At 43.6% G+C, this 20,376-nt stretch overlaps 1 protein-coding gene across 23 annotated transcripts in view; it reads left to right on the top strand.

Annotated features, from left to right (window-relative positions):
- Nucleotides 1-20,376, top strand: part of RBFOX1 (RNA binding fox-1 homolog 1) — a 1,003,674-nt gene that overhangs the window by 836,904 nt on the left and 146,394 nt on the right. For all 23 annotated transcript variants that reach the window (XM_033166784.1, XM_033166777.1, XM_033166788.1 and 20 more), the window contains one exon: nt 19,446-19,688. In XM_033166784.1, the coding sequence (XP_033022675.1) occupies nt 19,446-19,688 (243 nt within the window). The remainder of the gene's footprint in view (nt 1-19,445; nt 19,689-20,376) is intronic.

The raw sequence follows: 20,376 nt of genomic DNA, 5'->3' as shown, positions 1-20,376 counted from the left end.
GGCAAAATAGGCACCAAGGTCAGCTCCAGATTTTAAAGGCCATGACAAGCTGTCACTGTAAAAATTCATCATCCTGGGCAACAAGAACAGTTGTGGAAGCTGTCTTATACCAAGCCAGGCCATGGGACCATCTAGCTCTGCAATGACTAGCAGTGGTTTTTCAGAGTGCTCCCAATCCTCATGGTTCTGAATTAAAGAAAACCATGGCAAGCTGCCTTATACAATTTCAGAGCTTTTATCTATTTAGCTCCGCATTGTCAGATCCTCAAACCATCCACCACAGTATTGCTTACATTTACTGGCACAACAGCTCTCCAGGAGATACCCACATCTCTACTGGAAGATGTTGGGGATTGAAAGTGGGGCATTGCACATGCAAAACACATTCTCTGTCTCTGTCTCTGTTCATTTGCTCCTCACTAGGACTGGTAATCCAAAGCAGGTAAAGGAACTCTGCATGCAATGGGAAAAGTTGCATTGGGACTTGAGATACCAGTGAAAATTTCAGCTGAAGCACAGGGCGCAGTTGGAAGAAACAGCTGGAGCGTGTTCAAAAAAACCTAACAAGACACCTGATGGATTAGACCAAATCCACATCTACTCCAGCATCTTGTTTTCAGAGTGGCCAAACAGGTGCCTTTGGGAAACCCACAAGTAGGACCTGAGCACAGCAGCCCCCTTCTCTCTGGTATCCAGATGCACACTGCTAGTAGCCATGGAGAGCTCTATCCTCCATGAATTTGCACAATCCTCTTTTAAAGCCATCCAAGTCGATAGTCATCATTTCAATTTATATGACCAAATTCCATATTTAAGCCATGGCCAGTTGACCTTAGCCATGGAAATAGTTCCTATTACTTGGAATGTGGCCTTCAACAAAACATTACTTTGTTACAGAAGGTGGAATTAATTTTGAGGACTTTGGCTTGCCTTCACCTGTGACACAGTAGCCATAATTCTTTAGCCCAGGAATAGCCAACATGGTGTCCTCCAGAGGATGTTGGCCTCCAACTCCCATCCAACACAGGCAGCATCTGAAGGGTACCGTGCTGGCTTGTCCCGCTTTACTTTTGATCCATGTGTGTTGGGGGTATGATTGTCTTCAGTGCAGTTCCAATGTGACAGTGCATCTCTCTTGTGGTTCCATGCTAGAGAGAACTTCACCCATTGAATATTTCCCAGTCTCTCATTTGCTAAAGCCAAACTTGGTCTGCCAAGGTGTGTGGGGAGAGAAGAGGTGTCAGTCTTAGCTCAGGAATCATTAAATTACTATTAGCAAATCTTGGGTAGATGTCATACTCAAGGAAATATCCTTAATCTTTTCTCTTTCTCCTTTCATGGCAGTGTTAGCAAAACAGTTCACTCTGCCGCTCAAATACTAATGGCACCCAAGTCACATCGAAAAGAGAGTCTGTTATTAATCTGATGGCATGTCACTGTCGAACTTTAACAACCTCTGTTCCATATGTCTGCTGACGGAAAAGTCACAAGCAAATCCTTGGCGTAGATCAAAATCCGGCAGCCTTAAATTTGTAGTGTCAGATCCCTGACTGGAAGAAAAATGTGTTTGTTGGACATAGCTATCAAGCGGAGGCCTGCACAACTGGGCACCCACCACCTCCCTGCAATTCTGAATGCATGACCACCATGGAGGCCAAATAGGAACACAATCTTTATAAGTACATGTAATGGTGGTATGGAAGGGAGTGAGGACAGAATTTGATCATCTTCCATGGTTGCTGGGGCTATATTTGGCTTAGGTAGGAATAGAGGAAGCTGCCTTATTCCAAGTCATATTATTGGTCCATTCAGTTCAGTATTGGTCACCCAGACTACAGTAGCAAGAAGTGCAGGGTCTCTTCATGATAGTCACAGCCACATCCCCTTATAAGATTACACAACCTTACCTTATAATTATAGAAGAAGAAGAAGAAGAAGAAGAAGAAGAAGAAGAAGAAGAAGAAGAAGAAGACATTGCATTGCAAAAATCAGTGCAGATCTCTTTGTGTTGCCTTTCAGCTATGTTCTGTGTACATACTTGGAAAATGATTTGGAGTGCTCCAGCATCTTCTCTCATAGTGACTTCAATTGTGGTTTCTGCAAAGTTCCATCATGCGTAAAAGACCTTGCACACCATTCTCTTGAAAATGAAGCACCTTGTGTTTTAGGTGTTCCTCAATGCTTAGCTTTGGAGCATACAGTGGCTAAAACACTCCCTTTTCACATTGACTGGGCACTGGAGTCAAGCATGTGCTCTACCATCAAACCACAGTCCTTCCGATAGCCAATAAAAAAGCAGTTTGCAGAAGGGCCACGACTGAAAGCATAGCATGCCTTGCCAGAATAAAAGGGTGTTCCCTGATGACTCACCATGATCCAGGAGAAAGCCATTTGGCTCTTCTGGGGTAAGGAGTTCCATAGCATGGGGCACTATGGAGAAGGTCCTCCTTTGTGGGCCTAGCAACCCAATGTTGGATGATAGAGCAGGTCCACCCTATATAACTGGATCATACAGACATAGGCTAGTTGATTATTCTGTTTGGGGGTTTCCTTTAACCTCCACACACACAGAGAGAGGGGGAGAGAGAGATAATGCATTTAAAAAGTTTATTTTAGGAATATAGAAAAGTGGATAATTTTCCTGTAGAGAAATATACTGCAGATCTCTCTGGAGGTGTAACAGACTTCCTACGTATCTATTTTTAAACTGTTCTTCACCAAGTGCTTGTCCAAATCCTGCCTACGTGCCATTCTGTACAAAAATGAAAGCACACACACCTACATGTTGTGATCATTCTCCATGCACCCCCCTCCTCACTTTTTGCCCCCTAAGAAAAACTTCGTTATTTTGCAGTGGAATTTGACCTACTACCGCCTCTGAGTACAACCCATGGCTAATGATTTTGAAAAGTTTTATTTTATTGTTTTTAACATTGCTTAATCATCTACTGTAAAGAAAGAAAGAAAACAGGACAGATAATTCTGGATGCAAGCATTCGTGTTTTTATAGGACAGAAGGGATCCATATCATCATCTTCCATAGGTTCACAACGTATCCATTGCTCACACCTCAAGTCTGTTGGTGGACAATGTTGGAAGTGCAACAGCAGGGATCATTCAGTTTCTAATAAGGGGTTAATTCTGTTCTCATTGTTAGTCATTGTTAACTCATTGTTAATTCTGTTCTCATTGTTTTACCCCACCTCAAGCAGGTGGGGTGAAAGTATTGCTTAGCAAACAGAGATTTATTTATTTATTTATTTATTGCTGAGATAACACATGATCTGATTTTGTTGTGTAGTTCTGAAGGAGTTTTCCTCTGGACTCAGTATGCATTATTTTACTAACATACAACACCACTTTATGGTGGAGATGGAGGGGAATGAACACTTTATTTTCTTTCAAATGCCCAACAAAACCAAATCTGCATACAGAAGTGACTCACCGGATGGAGCTGAGCTGCTGCATTGCCTATTCATCTGGTGGATTACTGTCACTTGGGGGATAAGGGGGAGGGTTAAGATAGCAGGAAGGTTGGTGCATTGCAAACACTCTGGCAGAAGTGCAAGATGGGCTCTGTGGGTGTGTTCACACTGCATCAACCTCCCTGCTTCTTCAACCCACCCATAGCTCAGTGGTAGAGCATCTGCTTTGCATGCAGAAAGTTCCACGTTCAGTCCCCAACAGTTCCCGATACGGCTTGGCATGTCCCTTTGTTTGAATGCCTGGAGAATCTCTGTCAGTGTAGACAATACCAAGCTAGATGGACCCAATGGGTCTGGTTCAGTATATGGCAGCTTCCTATGTACACCAGTGTGGTGTAGTGGTTAACAGCGGTAGACTCGTAATCTGGGGAACCGGGTTCGTGTCTCCACTCCTCCACATGCAGCTGCTGGGTGACCTTGGGCTAGTCACACTTCTCTGAAGTCTCTCAGCCCCACTCACGTCACAGAGTGTTTGTTGTGGGGGAGGAAGGGAAAGGAGAATGTTAGCCGCTTTGAGACTCCTTCGGGTAGTGAAAAGCGGGATATCAAATCCAAACTCCTCCTCTTCTTCTTCTATGGAGATTATGTCTTACATTTTGTAAAAGCTTATTTATAGACTGTTTTATATTTTAAAACATTTAAAACAGCATACAACATAAAAGTTTAAAACACAACAGAAATACATAAGTATAAAACTGGAGAACATAATCCAAACTCATGGATGTGTGTGCAGGCCACATTATTGATCAGGAAAGGCCTATTTGAGCACCTACGTATGTCTTAAGCATGCACTGAGAAGATATTAAGTTTGTCCTTGTTTACTCTCCAAGAAGAACAGTTCTGAACAGTAGAATCTATGCTAAATTGGGTTAGAGATTTAGGCCGGTATATATGATGTTAAGAGTGTCAGACTTGCATTTTTGCAGTCCTCCTGGATTCACAAATCCTGGATCATCCCATCTGGCTGGACAACCTTGGACTAGTCACTATGACTCAGCTTAGTTTACCTTAGGGGGTTGTTGGGAGGATAAAATATGACCACTAGCCTCCAGCATAAGCCACCCTTGAGCTTCTTGGATAAATAAGTAGATTGGGCAAGGAAGATGGGCAGGGAGAAGACTGGGTTTCACATACTAGCTGTTAACAAGCAGCCAAACTTTTGTCTACAGGCCTTTTTTTCATTCTTTAAAAAAATACCTCATGGAAAATTGTCAGCATTTTCTTTCACATATCTCCTAATATTCACATTTTTGTATGTGTTGCCAAATACACACATCTTTGCAATGCACCCCCCCAAATATGTTATGACTTTATGCATGCTGTGTTCACTAATATATGCATTTATCTGGGAACATTTCCCCCTAATATACCAATGCCTCTGCACTTTTTCAAAGGATAGCTGTGTTTCAGTTTGTGCATTATTTCGGGAAGTGTGAATTGGGTAGGTTCACATTAAATTGAAAATTGGATGGAATTTTTTAAAAGAAAATAAAATAAAAACTGGAGAGGAATTTCTCTCTCCCCGCTCCCCACTCCAATCCCTACTAGACAGAGCTATTTGAATTTTCTGCCTCAGGCAATAAAATGCTCTAGTTCAGCAGTAACTCAGAGACATTATTTTGTGTATGTGAACACAAGTGCTGTAGATAAATGAAAGATGTTTCCTTCACCTTTTGTTGTCTAACTTCCCAGGAAGACCAAACTATTTTACAGCTAAGAATGCTTCCAAAATTCTCCTCATCTGAACTTCTCCCTGGGTTTTGGAATTATCTGGTGTGTCTTGGTTCTGAAATAGAAACCATTGATCTTTAAAGTGAAAAATAGAATCCAAATTTTCTAGAGTACTGGGCAGACACACACTTTGTTCCTCTGCATCTTTGTCCCCCCCCACACACACACACTATTGACACACAGTGCCGTCTTAAAGGGATCGGGCGCCCTGGCGCGACAATCCCTCGGCGCCCCCGGTGGGCCGCCTCTCCGCCCACGTCCCTCCTGCGCTGGCCGCCCCTTGGGAGGGGGGTGGCCGAGCAGGGGATGAGGGGTGTGGCGCTGCAAGCCGGCCGCCCTCCGGAGCCCCAGCTGGAGCGCTGGGAAGGGCGCACAAAGCCCCGCGCCACTCCCCTCATCCCCCGAGGGGTGGCCAGCGTGGGAGGAAGGTGGGCGAGTGGGGGATGAGGGGCATGCGCTGGAGCGGCGCGGGGCTTTGCGCGCCCTTCCCAGCACTCCAGCTGGGGCTCCGGAGGGCAGCCAGCTTGTAGCTTGCCCGCTGGCGGGCGGGCGCGGGTTGGGGAGGGAGCGCCCGGTATGCCGGCGGGCTCGCGGGGGCGCCCCTGGGGGGCCTGGCGCCCTGGTGCATCGCACCACCCAGCCCCTATTACGAGACGGCCCTGTTGATACACTTGTATGCATTGATAAAACACTGCAACATGATCGCATTGGGATTCTGCTTGTGTTTTCCTGATGAGTGAGCACATGGATTTATTACAGCTGCCGAGCAATCAGATTTGATACAAACAGGAAAGAAATACATAAAAAGAATGCAGGCAAATCCCCAAAGGGAATTGATATAGCCCAAAATTGGTGGGAAGGAGTTTGGCTCAGTAGTAGAGCACATGCTTTGCATGTAACTGAGGCAGATTGTGGTGACAAGAGATGAAGTTCTATGCCTAATAGACAAAATAAAACCTGACAAATCACCAGGTATTGATGGTTTCCACCTGAGAGTTCTCCAAAAACTCAAATGTGAAATTGCTGATCTTCTAACAGAAGTATGTGCTTTGTCCATCAGATCATTCTCCACACTTGAGGACTGGAAAGTAGCCAATGTAACAACGTTGAGAGAGAGAGAGAGAGAGAGAGAGAGAGAGAGAGAGAGAGAGAGAGGTATCCTGGTGATATCCTGGAAATTACAGGCCATTTAGCTTAATATCTGTCCTGAGAAAACTAGTGGAATTATTGTTAAAGAGAAAAAACCATTGGCAAGTCCTGTCTTATTCAACTAGGTGGCCACTGTGATAACAGGATGTTGATGAGCCATTGGCCTGATCCAACAGGCTCTTCTTCTGTTCTTATGTTATGTTGTGTTCTTGTGTTCTTATGCAAAAGGTCCCATATTCAACCCCCAGCATCCCAGTAGGGCTCAGAGAGATATAGCCTGAAATCTTGGATAGCTGCTGCCAGTCACTGTAGACAGTTCTGAGCTTAATGAAACAATGATCTGACCAGGTAAAAAGTAGCTTCTCTAATTAAGCAAAACCAACTCTTAAGTAAGCATTTATTATTCCTCCTTGGATGTTTGCTCTGTAACCAAAAGCCTAAGTTAGATGGGGAAGGCAGAGGCAGCTCTCAAACTGAAATATTTACCAGCAGGAAAGTACAGTCAGGGCTTGAATTATACACCATTCCCCTCCCCAAATCAAGTCCTAATTAGTCTAGCTCTAGATCTCTGTATTGTTGAATTTCAATCCAAATTCTCCTGTGCAAAACCTTTTTCATCGCTATATACTGATGGTGCTGTTCTGCTTTCCAAGGATGTGATATACAACTGTGTCTGTGCGCATACAAAAATTGATAAAAACAGTGCAAGAAATTATAGTGGAGAGGAGCTTTTCTGCCCAGGAAATCCCTTCATTGTTAGCAAATATTTCTTCCTGCTCCTTCATAATTAGCCTTGGCATCGCAATGGTGGGAAGCTGGCCTTTGACGTGTCACATTCCCGAGGTAATAAAGCACATGCAAAGTGCTGCTTAATTAAAGGCAGGCTGGTGTTAGGCAAGAAAGAAAAAGAGAAAAGGAAAGGAAAAGAGGAACTGGGGTGAGGAAGATCCAAGCCTGGACAGATACATGATACCCAGTGCTCCCCCCCCCCAAAAAAAAAATAGGTGTTGGTACTCGCCATGAAGTTGTTACAGTTAGTGCTGCACTTTTTAACAAGAACAAAAAGAGAGGTACCAGTACTGCATACCCTTGAGTACCCCCTGGGGGAAACAACTCACTCCACATTCCTCTGTGACTGTGGGTGATTGACTAATTCTCCTTTACATCTTAATTTGCACCATGTGTTAATATCCCCAGGCAGTGGTGCTGTGTATCACCAGATGGGATCTCGCAGTTAATGTAGGTGGAGGTTGGGGGAAATCCTTTGCTTTGAATGAGGCTCTTGACCCTTTGGGGGGGGGACACACTCTATGTTCTTGAGCACAGGATTCAAATTACAGGATATGGGGTGCAGAAAGAGGACAGTTGGCTCTTTAAATTTTGTGACAACCCCCTCCCCACTAATAGGTCTAATACTTATTAGGTTGCATGAAACGTTGGATATACCAATTAAAATTATTAACATTAATGGACATGACTAGCTTAGGTCTATTAAAATTTGCATCATTCTGTAAGTTGCTTTGGGTCACTTTTCATGGCAAAAGTGGCTAATAAATGCTAATAATAATGCTAATAATAATAATAATAAATTACAACAACAAAACAACAACAACCAGTGATATTATAGGTTTAAAATACTTCAGTAATTTCAGTAAGAAATGGGTAGGGGAGCAAGATTGCTTACAAAAACGGCTTACACAATAGTAAAAACATTAAAACCAGCATAAAACCCCAAACCAAATGAAAGACTAAAAACACATCCCAGTGTTTAATAACACCATGTTCTTCATTTCGGGGTGGCAGGGGGAGTGATGGTGTGATGAAGGGCTGGAATTTTCCCAGGGAAACCCGGTTGATGTCAATCACTTTCAGCAAAATTTGAGCCACCAGTATCGAAGGCCATTTCTTTGATAATTCCTGGAGCCCTTTCACTCGGATACTCTGCCACCAGGGGCATGGATGTAGCGTCTCCTATTGCTGCCCAGGGCGCACATACAGCCAATGCTCAGGAATGATGCAAGTTGTAGTCCAAACCCTTTGGAGCAGGCTTGGTTTGATTTTCCCCATCGCATTTCTTTGTTAGCCTTCCTGCTCCTGACCAAATGTCTTCACATCCCTATCCATGTCAGCCTGCCCCTCCCACGACCCTCTGAAATCTCCCAACCTCCAGGTTAGGAGTGGTTCTTGAACTGGAACATTTCTCAACACATTCTAATTTGCCGTGCATTTGCTGAACATGCAAAAAGTTGAATGGTGAAGCTCTGCTTTTGTATGCAAGATGTTTCTGGCTGGGAACAGGAATTTTGATTAGTTATTGCCACACTATGTAGAAATTGATTGCTGGTAGGTATTCATTCGGGGGGGGGAGAGAATGGTCTTATTTTAAATATTACAATTGCATTTTATGGTACATCACTCGTGTCAAGTTAAATTTAATCATATTAGCATTTTAAAAAAGGGTATTCTGAATACCTGCTCACCTCGCTGCCAGAAGGAAGGGTTTATGAAGCCTTCACTTTTATTTAATAATCCAATGTCTATATTAAACAATTTGGATATGCAATATATCCTTCAACAAATCTATTCTATTGATTGCCTTTTTAACGCATGAGGGAAACACACGACCTCATGGTTAGGTGGGGGGGGGGAAATGTGCCCAGGTAGTTATTACTTCATTTCTAAAAGCTACACCTAGAAGGGAAGGGAGGGGGGTGCCATTTCCTTAATGCAGAAATAAGCACAATTGTGGCACAACTTGATGTGCAGAGCAATCCTAAACCTGTCCAGTCACCACCACATCTACAGCTCTGCTGGTTTTGGTGACTAGGGTACATGGCAGGAGGAGGCAAAGCCCTTCTTTGTGCGATGCTAGCCTGGAGCTGGCATCAAAACTGCACCCAGATCTGGTTTAATGCTTCAAGTGATGGCCGTATAGCTGTTTCAGAATGCCCCAGTTTTGTGGCTTTCTGTGGACTACCATTTATGTCCACTCATAACTGACAGTCAGTATTGAATCAGTAGAAAAAAGTTAACCAGAATCAAAGTGTTGACTTGTCCTGATGGGCAGTGGCTCTCCAGGATCATAGGCTGGAAATATCTCTCTGCCCTACCTGGAAATAACAGGAATTGAACCTGGGACCTTCTGCATCTACAGCTGATGCTCCCCTTTTCAGCTATGGCCTTTCCTGCTTAAATTCACCTTTGATACTACCAAGATTTGATAAGGAGCAGGGGCAGGCCAGCCCATTTCAGTATCTGAGGCAAAATGGGATGGTGCTCCCCCATCCCGCCTACCCCATGAAGCCTGACTTACCAGGGTCACACAGCTGCAGTGGCTTCCGGTGAGATCTCGTGAGAGTTCTGCAAGATCTTGCCAGAAGCCTCTGCAGCTGCACAGTGACAGCAGGGGTGGGCAGGATTCCTGCAGGTTCATTGCCCTATGGGATTCTGCCGCCAATGTGGCTGCTTCGGTCTACCTTATGGGCAGGCCAGCCCTGATAAGGAGGACTCACACAAAAGATGCTATGCTCCATAAATAATACTTTATAGATTTACGTGGTTCCAAAAAAGAAAAGGGGGCAACATCAGAGAGCAACGAAATGATGAAATTGCGGGTGTTAAATAGGTCGATCATACGCATTCACATTTAGTGATGCAGACAGGAAGGGAAAGACTCATTGTGAGCTGAAGGAAATGCCTTGTCCCTCAGAGGTATATGTTACTTGCAAAATGTATAGCCAGAAAATACAAGCGCTTTGTGTCTGTAGTCGGGGGTAGCATGTTAAACCAACCATGTTTAAAAGATGTCAAATGTAGGTCAACTGGACTTCCAGCTGAGCAAATAAAGTGGAATTATAACTCATAGATGTTGTTTGAGACAAATATCTGTAGCCAGATAATGCTATCTCCATTCTTTTCTCTCCCAGCAAAGCCAAACTCTGTTTTCAGTATACCTGTCAACGGCTGGGAAATCCAAACAAGCCAGAGTTCAGCTCTCTGCTCTGTAATCTCCTTTCCCCTGTTATTAGCTCCTTTGCTGAAAAGCAAAGGCAATAATGCTAGGATAGGTTTAATGGCTTACTTTCAGTCAGGGCATATTCTTAAATGTACAGTATTGTAATTAGTCCAAAAAGAGAGAGGGGGAAATGCCCACCTAACTGTTGATGTGTATATGGGTGGTTTTATTATGCACACATGTTCATCCTTGACCCTTTGCCTTACACTTGCAGGCTGGTTGAAACTAATACGTAGTCTTCTCTCTTGGCCTTCATACGTGGTCCGTAGGTTGTGAGGCATGCAAACAGATTTGAGAGGATGTTGGTTGTGTAGCAACTGTAGGTATTCCTGGATGATACTGATTATCTAGATCCACTACTATCTGGGATCAGAACCAGTTTTGGAACGAAATCAGCCTTGGTCACCATGACATATTACCTTTATCATGAAAGGGAAAGGGGCAGTGCAACTCTGTTACTTGATTTCTCAGTAGCCTTTGATAGCATTGACCATGGTGTCCTACTGGATCAACTTAGTGAGGTGGATATTGGAGGTTATTATGGTGGCTCTCTTGGGTCTATATGGAGATGCTGGGAAATGAACCTTCAACCTTCAGCATGCAAGGCAGATACTTTTCCCAATGAGCTGTGCACCTGCCCCAGATTGAATAAATGACCTTTGAGGTTTCCTTCAGTTCTCTTATTTTATTTTCACCTTGCCAATGGGGTTAGGTTGCAATGTAGATCTGATGACAGAATTGTGTCTATATTTCTTTTCTTTTTTGTTCTTTCTGGGAAATATGGGTCATCTGTAAATAAAAATTCACCAGCTGTTTTTCTTTCCTGCCTCTGGATTCCTGTGTCTGCTGATAGCTCATGATAGATAGATAGTAAATATGAATTCTTTAGGGCTCTTTGTATCTTTTTTAGCTTTCCTCACAGATATGTGATTTAATTAGAACTTTAATCATTTTGGGGCTAACCTCTAGAGTCCTTTAAAGGTCCTTTAAATAGTGAGGTGTTAGCTAGCTTAACTAGCGATATGTAAAGAAACTGCAGCTGAAAATAGCTTCTGAACTATTTCCCTTGGCAGGCAAACAGGTGACCAGAACATAACAAAGGTATAAGAAATTTCATTTATTAAAAAAGAGAAAAAGTGTGTTTAATTTAGGGTGTGTGCACTCCCCCCCATATGTGCATCATTTCCACTACTGCAGAGTTTTCCAAACTGTGTGTCGTGACACATTCGTGTGTAGAGCGAATGCTCCGTGTGCTCCTCCCAGGGTTAGACAGGGGTTAGCTTAACCTCTGGTTTGCTGATAAAACCAGATTACTGTGTCACAAAATGAGGCATGTCTAAAAAGTGTGTTACCAACATGAAAAGTTTGGTAACACACTTTTTAGACATGCCTCAAAGCTACTGTATGAGCACTAATGTATCCAGAGTTTTCCCTTAGCTGATCTGTGGTCCCACTTTTTCTTCCAGTCTGTAGGTAGAGTAGGTATTAGTTAGTTAGTTGTTCTTTTAACACACTCTTCCGTGGTTATAGTTATGGGGTGTGTAAAATATATGGAATGCAATTATGAAAAAAATACAGTAAAAACCAATGCAAATAAATGCAACACAACTGGCAAAGCATTTGGGCAACCAGCTGTGAAGCAGTTAGGTGGCTTTAGCCCCCTTTTGTTAAGATTAGAACCACCCCTCCTTGCTGTAGACATGAACAACAAATCTGACTGCCACAGTTATCCCTTGCTTAAGCAGGTTCAAAGCTGGTTTAATTTGGTAGTTCAGACATGTTTTGTATGTCATATTTTGTGTTTCCCAAGTGCATAATTCTGTGGTTCCAAGTTCTTTGGGTGCTCAGCAGGGGAATATTTGGGACACGCATCTGCAATCTCCCATGGCAGAGCTGGGGTTTCACAGATTTATATGATAATCAAGTTCTTTTTTGTGTATCAACACCCCTGCCACCGCCTTGTGCTTCAGAATAATTTATATTGGACGCAATGAAGTTACTGCTGCAGCCGGGATACCTCTGTATCAGAGCTACACTTCTGACATCGGAGAGGGAGCTCTGAGGTGTCCTGTTGATGCTCTACCGGGGACCACAGGGTTATACCTTACTTAAGCATTTTCTTTAAAGATACCAATTCCAATATGCATTTTGAGACATTTCAGCTGATGTGAACGATGTCACAGTGTTAGGAGAAGTGCAAAATTCACTGGATAGCTAGGTTCTGAGCCACCCATTAGTTCAAGATCAGGTCATTTCATTTAGGAATTTTGAAAAAGACCTTTTCCCCTCAGCCCTCTGCTATCACAGGCAGTAATGGTTCTGAATATCAGGAACTGCGGGAGGGGAGAGTGCTGTTGTGCTCAGGTCCTGCTTGCAGGCTTCCCAGAGGCATCTGGTTAGCTACTGTGTGGAGATAATACTGGGCCTTTGGTCTGATCTGTCTGACTCTTCTTACATTTTTGTCCCTCATCAGCAAGGGGAAAAGATGTGTAAGCATTCATGAATGATAATGTTATCAGTGGCTACTAACCATGACAGCTATGTTTTATGTCACTGGTGGAGGCAATAATACTTCTGAACACCAGTTGCTTGGGGCCTGAGGGGATAGGGCAATATATAAATTCAATTAACAACAACAACAACAACAACAAGTAGGTAGAATTGCAATTGCTTCCCAGAGGCATCTGGTTGGACTCTGTGAGAACAGGATGCTGGACTAGGTGAGCAGGCAATTTTGAATGTGTCCCCCCCCCCCCAACTTTAAAATGTGGTGTGTGACTGTTTGGTTTTCCAAGGCAAGCAAAAGATTCTGATTTGTCTTAAATATACCAGGCCCTATGAATGTCCCTTTTTTCCAGGGACAATCTGGATTTACAGAAGCAGTCCCATTTTCAGAGTTCATCCCAGAATGTCCTGCTTTTCCTTAGGACATTCCTATTTTCAATGGAGAAATCTTGGCGGGTATGAAGTTACCTGACCACCCCCACCCCCGTCCATCTGAAGGCAACCCTGTGTGGGGATGTTTTTTTAAATGTTTAATGTTTTATTGTGTTTTTATATATGTTGGAAGCTGCCCAGAGTGGCTGGGGAAACCCAGTCAGATGGATGGAGTATAAAAAGTAAAATAATAATAATAATAATAATAATAATAATAATAATAATAATAATAGAATAAGGTAAAAGGTAAAGGGACCCCTGACCATTAGGTCCAGTCATGTCCAACTCTGGGGTTGTGGCGCTCATCTCGCATTACTGGCCGAGGGAACTGGCGTACAGCTTCTGGGTCATGTGGCCAGCATGACAAAGCCGCTTCTGGCGAACCAGAGCAGCGCATGGAAATGCCATTTACCTTCCCGCCAGAGTGGTACCTATTTATCTACTTGCACTTTGACGTGCTTTCGAACTGCTAGGTGGGCAGGAGCTAGGACCAAGCAACAGGAGCTCACCCTGTCACGGGGATTCGAACCGCCAGCTTTCTGATCAGCAAGCCCTAGGCTCTGTGGTTTAACCCACAGCGCCACCTGCATCCCCTATTTTCAATGGGAAAATGTTGGAGGGTATGATATACAATCCCCTGCAACATTCTGTGTTCATTATATATATTTGGCTAGTTAATCATTAAGAAGGTACTGTAATGATTGCACATGCTGTTATGTCTCTTGGTTGAATTGATCTGTCTGAAAGAGATAGTCTTCCAACCAACAGGTTAACAGACTACTTTAATATGTGTGTGGCAGCAGTGTGTGGTGGGGTCCTCTCTCTGTCTCCCCACCTCTTTCTCTCTCTCTCTCTCTCTTGCATATCACTCCTTTGTTTCCATACCCTGAGGCTATGATGCAGTTTGCCTCATTTAACTACAGTGTGAAAACAGCTTTCCCTGAGAATGTGAAATATCTGCCGCCAAAGAGGCAGAACACAAGAAAGAAAAGGAAAGGGGGGGGGGGCAAAATCAAATAAAAGCAAAGAATAAAACAGCAAGAGAGAGTTTTAAAATGTGAGCAGTGGTGGAAAGACAGGATTGGGGTGTGTGTGTGTGTGTTCTCTTCCTTCACCCCTCCACCAAAGGAATGAATAAATACAGTATCGTTCTGGAAATGTATGCTTACACAAAAGATGAACATTGCACAAGTAACATTTCTCCTGCTTTCATTTGTGTTCAAACACATAACAGGGTTACTCCTTATGTTTTGACACTTATCATGCAATTTCTTAATTATAAAAGCTTTATGCAACAGATGAAATGCTGCTGTGAGGGGAAAAATTAAACAGGAAGATGTGAGATATTCTGTACTGAACATCTAAAACAGTGGTGTGTTGTTGTTGTTTTTTAAAAAACGTAATGATCTGGAGTGAAAAGCTTGTGCCTCTACATAATGTAGACTCTATTTTCTCTTTCTCTGCTTAAGAGAGTTCAGCATATAAACAGAAAGCAATAAGCTGCATTTTATACTCTGGCATGTAAAGCACCTTTCAGAGTTGAAATGTGGATTTCATTAAATTTCAGGCCCATGCACAGGCCAATGACTTTTGGCTCTTCCTTAAAACATACACATGCAAACAATCTTGCCAGCTACTATGTTGCTGAGCCATGCCATGCACAGGTTTACAAATACTGAGAGACACTGGAGGTGAAAATTATTTGGTGCTCTTGCTTCCTTAACCTAAGGTAGCCTTCTCCAATCTGGTACCCTCCAGAATCTGAATTACAATTCCCATCAGTCCCTGCCAGCATGACCAGTGGTCAAATATGATAAGAGTTGCATCCCAGCAACATCTGGAAAGTACCGCTTGGAGACCCTGATGTAGAAATATATCTGGTTCCTAGAAGTCAATGACATTCCAGACTCTGCAGGAACAGGCATTTCTGAAGGCTTATCCACACTTACCTCTTGCCCCGCTCTTTCCAGACAGAGCCCTGTGCTTTAACACTCCATATCCGAGCTCCCCCCCCCCCCCAAGCTATCCCTTCAAAAACCTGCTCTTAAAAGTTGAATCAGACCAAACATCAATTTGGGTTTTTGCAGGGAAAGCTCTGGAGCAAAAAAAGAAAAAGAAGAAGAAAAAGAAGTGCTCAGACAGTTAAATCGCAGGTCATGCCTGTAAAGAGTTGAGGAAAAGTAAGTGTGAATAACCCTGGTAGTGGGGCTGTGGAGGACTTAACTGTGGGAGAAGATAGATACCAGCAGAACACCCAACAGGAAACTCCTTATTCCATCCAGAGTCAACTAAGCCAAGCGCCACCTAATGACTAAACTACATCATGGCAAATTCTACACTGATAGCATTTTGGAGCTAGTCAATAGCCCTCAGTTCAAACTTTACTTCCTAAATATAGACTTGAGGTGCATGTCCAAAACTGATAACCTGGCAACCCTAAGCACATGACATTACATGTTGGATATCTGAGCAGAAACTGAGCTTTGCCATTTTGCTTTTCCACAGACTGACCCTTAAGGGGACTAGTTTCCCCTCAGGTTGAGACTTTTAAGTTTGGCTCTCTCAGGCTGCAATTGATAAGTGTTCCTGGAAACAGGTCAAGGCCTTTTAGTCAACCTGTTTCCTCAGGCCTCAAAGGGCCTCAAATTGATTTTAGGCCGAGGCCTCTCAGTTTATGTGCTGCCTGATTTCATGCTCCCAATTTTGTGAGAGGTAACTGAGCATCAGTGAAAGTGTGGAATGATATGTCCCTGGGTAGCAAAACACTTTGTTGTTCAGTCGTTCAGTCGTGTCCGACTCTTCGTGACCCCATGGACCAGAGCACACCAGGCACGCCTATCCTTCACTTCCTCTCGCAGTTTGGCCAAACTCATGTTAGTAGCTCCGAGAACACTGTCCAACCATCTCATCCTCTGTCGTCCCCTTCTCCTTGTGCCCTCCATCTTTCCCAACATCAGGGTCTTTTCTAGGGAGTCTTCTCATGAGGTGGCTAAGGTACTGGAGCCTCAACTTCAGGATCTGTCCTTCTAGTGAGCATTCAGGGCTGATTTCTTTGAGAATGGATAGGTTTGATCTTCTTGCAGTCCATGGGACTCTCAAGAGTCACTCTGGAAGGAGTGCCTCTGGAAGCTTTTATCTGATTGCTGCTGAAATCATGTCAGATCTCAAACCCAAAGCAGATCATGAATCTGCAAGCCAATGAATAGCAGGCAATGATTCCCTACTGCTTCAGTTGTGTTCCACTACCAAACTTGGGCCAAAGAAGAGAGCAAGGAGTCTACAAATTGGGAGATGAAACAGTCATGTGACAAGGCCTGACATCTAGCAACAGTTCCAGGCCAAGCTTGTTCTTGCCTCTAAACTGCAAGGAAAAACAACTTGCTTAGCAGAAGCTGGGTCAAATAAGCCTCTGCAATGTTCCAGCAGCTGTTGGTCCTCTGACCAATGTCTGGGGCTAGACCAAGCAGTTGGAAGTATATCAGCAGGGATACACAGTCTGTAATTTAAGGTTTAATTCTGTTATAAGTGTATGCCAACTAGCTAAGAGGGTGCTGGGTGGAGGTGTTGGTTAGCAACCAGGCAGAGTGGCATGAACGTTGCTGAGGGAACACATGCTCTGATTCACTGTGTAGTTCTGAGAGAGTTTTCCCTCTGTATGTATCATTGAATGTATTTTTGCTGTATGTACAAGGCCTGAGGAAAGAAATAACAAAACCTTTTCTTATCAAATGATGCACAGTTTTCAATCATTTTTTTATTTTTATTTTTGCTCAGTTTGCACTCAGTGTTAGCAGGATTTCTCTCTCTGAACTCAGTCTGCATTATTCAAAACTGTATGTGAAAAATGTGTTTATTGGGAAAATCCACACTAAAAATCTAATATTTCTTTCATTTGGATTAGGTAGCTGTTTTAAAAAATTGCAAATTGCTTCAGAAATGTGGAGAGCTGTATTTAACAGTGGGAAAATGAGAGAATAAAAATTTACAGATTCTTCCATTCCTAATTTTGAGGAAACGTGGTTAGGGTTTTGCTGGGAGAATCTTTTTTTAAAACGGATAGACGAACAAACCATGTAAGATTCGACCAAATAATGCCTATTTAGACACACACACCCTGGGAAATCTACTGGTACACATTGGTAGGACTAGTTTGCTTTAGAATCTGAACTTAGTGGTCTTTTTGGGAACTCACTCTTAGACAGCAGTGTGCATTATGTCTCTTGGAATAGCTCAGTTGGTAGAGTGTGAGACTCTTAATCTCAGGGTCATGGGTTCGAGCTGCACATTGGGCAGAAGATTCCTGCATTGCAGGGGGTTGGACTAGATGGCCCTTGTGGTACCTTCCAACTCTACATTTCCCATGATTCTATTATTTTTGCTTCAAAGTGTGCTAAGGCAGCCCTCCTGGATTTTGAGTCGTCCTGCTCACTCAGCGAGGGTGGGCAGCAAAGTACTGCCCATCTGGACATAGATACAGAGAGATCAAGAATTAATGACATATTTTTTTATTGCAAAGGGGTGGGAGTGTTGCTTAATGTTGCCTTTGGAGTGAAATAAGTTGGAAGTCACCAGTAAAGACATCGTACCAAAGCTCACTGCTCTTAATTAAATATTAGCTGTAATTAGCACTAAGAGTGAATGCTACGAATATTAATTCTAAGCTTGTGAAAGGGCTGTCATTGTTAATGAAAAACAGTGGGGGTCTCTATAACATCTGTTTTAGAGCTCAAGGTAGCATAGAACTCTTTAAAACAAATTGCACCTAGGCAATCATTCCCCATCTCTCTTGTTTTCTTAATGGCATATTTAAGATATAGCCATAGATACATATAGCAGACTTGCATTCCATTTTAAATAATGAATATTTCCATAACCTCTTGAGTCTGCTTTCCAAATATTAAAAGCACTTTTGTGGAACTTGGAGACCTAAAAGCTCTGCCCACTTTTGAATCTGACCTTCACCATCACCATCACCACCACACCATATTGTGATCCCCAGAAAGTTGTCAGGAAGGGAAGCTGGCCCTCAGGCTCAAAATGATTACCCAGATAATTGAAGTGATTATTGAATTATTGGGACTAGGCCTGTCCCATCTAGTCCAGCATCCTGTTCTCATAGTGGCCAACCAGGTGCTAGTGGGAAATCAGTGAGAAGTACATGAGTACAGGAGCACTCTATGCTTTTAAATGCCAGTGTCTAGAAACCACAGGAGAGGAGAGGACTCTTCTGCTCAGATCCTGCTTGCTTGTGGGCTTCCCATGGGGTCATCTGTGAGAACAGGATGCTGGACTGGATGGATGATTGACCTGATCCAGCAGGCTCCATCAGCCGCTGATGCACCTGTAAGGGTTCGTGGTGTTCCTCACGAGTAAGGAGGCGGTTACTCGGGGTCTGTATATTTAAAGCAGTTTATTATACAGATATGTACAAGACAGAGCTCGAAATTCCATGACCGTCTTAGTCACTCTCAGATCCCAGAAGTGGCGCTTTTCTGGAGCGCCTCCAGCAAAGAAACTTGGGGACCCCAAGTCTCCTCCTTTCTTCCTTCCGTTTAAGCCCCCTACGTAATTGGGGCAACGGAACTACCATCTCCCTCTCTGTCCCTGACCCGCTTGGTTGGTGTTCGGACCCAGGAGCATCTGACAGCCCCTCCACCACTGAGCTCTTTTCCTGCCTATCGCTTCCACAAGATGTCTCCTGGGTCCTCGAGCAGTGTTGGGTACTCTCAGCATCAAGGGTCCCTCCCTCCACCTCAGGCTGCTCTTCGCCGCCTCGGGGGGCTCCCCTGACATGCACCCTTTGTGCCTTTTCTCTGTTCAGAACAGAAGGGAGGATGCTTATGCAATTGTGGGATCCAGTGAAATGTGGGCATGCCTTTTTCAGGGAGCGGGGGTTGATATAAGAGAGGCCAAGCCAGTGCAAACAGGAACTGAGCAGGAAGATTTTTGCGGTGGTTAAAACCCAACCTATAGTTGTGCCCATGCTTCTCAGCTGGAGAGACTGGGAAGGCAATATCTCCAAAGCAGGAGGACTGAAAATCTGCAACAGTTCAGGAACAAACGGCAGGGCAAGCTTAATAATCTTACCTACCTTCTCTTTGTTTTTTGTTTATCTTTCCCCTTTGCAGGGTAATCAGGAAGCCACAGCACCTCCTGACACAATGGCACAGCCTTACGCCTCGGCTCAGTTTGCTCCTCCTCAGAACGGCATCCCCGCAGAGTACACCGCGCCCCACCCTCATCCGACTCCCGACTACACAGGCCAAACCACAGTTCCAGAGCACACATTAAATATGTACCCGCCTGCGCAGACGCACTCTGAACCAAACACAAGTGACACAAATGCACAAACTGTGTCAGGCACAGCCACAGTAAGTATATATATATATATATATTTAAACTTGACCATGCAATAATAATAATAATAATAATATTGGCATCAGCAATCCAGTCTACATGAGCAACCTCCAACCCTTCTAGACTCGGGGCTCCTCTTGCACCAGTGGGGTTTTGAGCTGGAGCCTCAGGAAGAGTCTCCAGCTCAAGCTTCTGTTGACCTGGTAGAACCAGAAAACTGAAATCTGAGTATTGAAATCTGACCTGTCCAATCCAAAACTGAATGCTGCCTGAATAGAGGTAACTGTTTGCTTGTGTGCATCATTTTCTCCCCTTCCTCCACCAGCCTGAATTTAGTTTGTGATTTCATTGGGGCAGGGATCTCTTCTGCTAATACAAATTTGTTAAGTATCGTGTATTCGGAGTGTGAAGTATTCATTTCAGTTGTTATGACTTACCCCCAGGCCTTCAAAAAAATACATGGCTCTGTATTTGTGAAACATGGCTTCCCATCAAAGGTGCTTGCATGTATTTATTCTGCACCTACTTATGTGTGAGATTAACTGTGCATAATGCTATAATTGTTCCCTAGTTTACCACAATCATTGACAGAACATTGCTGTGCTAAAAAAATTATTTGACATATCATGTTCCTAGTGTGTGGTTCTTAGTAGCTCTCTTTGTTGAAAACTTTGGCCTCCAAGAGATTATTAGGATGACATC

The sequence above is a fragment of the Lacerta agilis genome, chromosome 13, assembly GCF_009819535.1.
Source record: "Lacerta agilis isolate rLacAgi1 chromosome 13, rLacAgi1.pri, whole genome shotgun sequence".
Lineage (NCBI taxonomy): Eukaryota > Metazoa > Chordata > Lepidosauria > Squamata > Lacertidae > Lacerta > Lacerta agilis.
The sequence above is the reverse complement of the archived record's forward strand: the minus strand, read 5'-3'. Positions and strand labels throughout refer to the sequence as shown.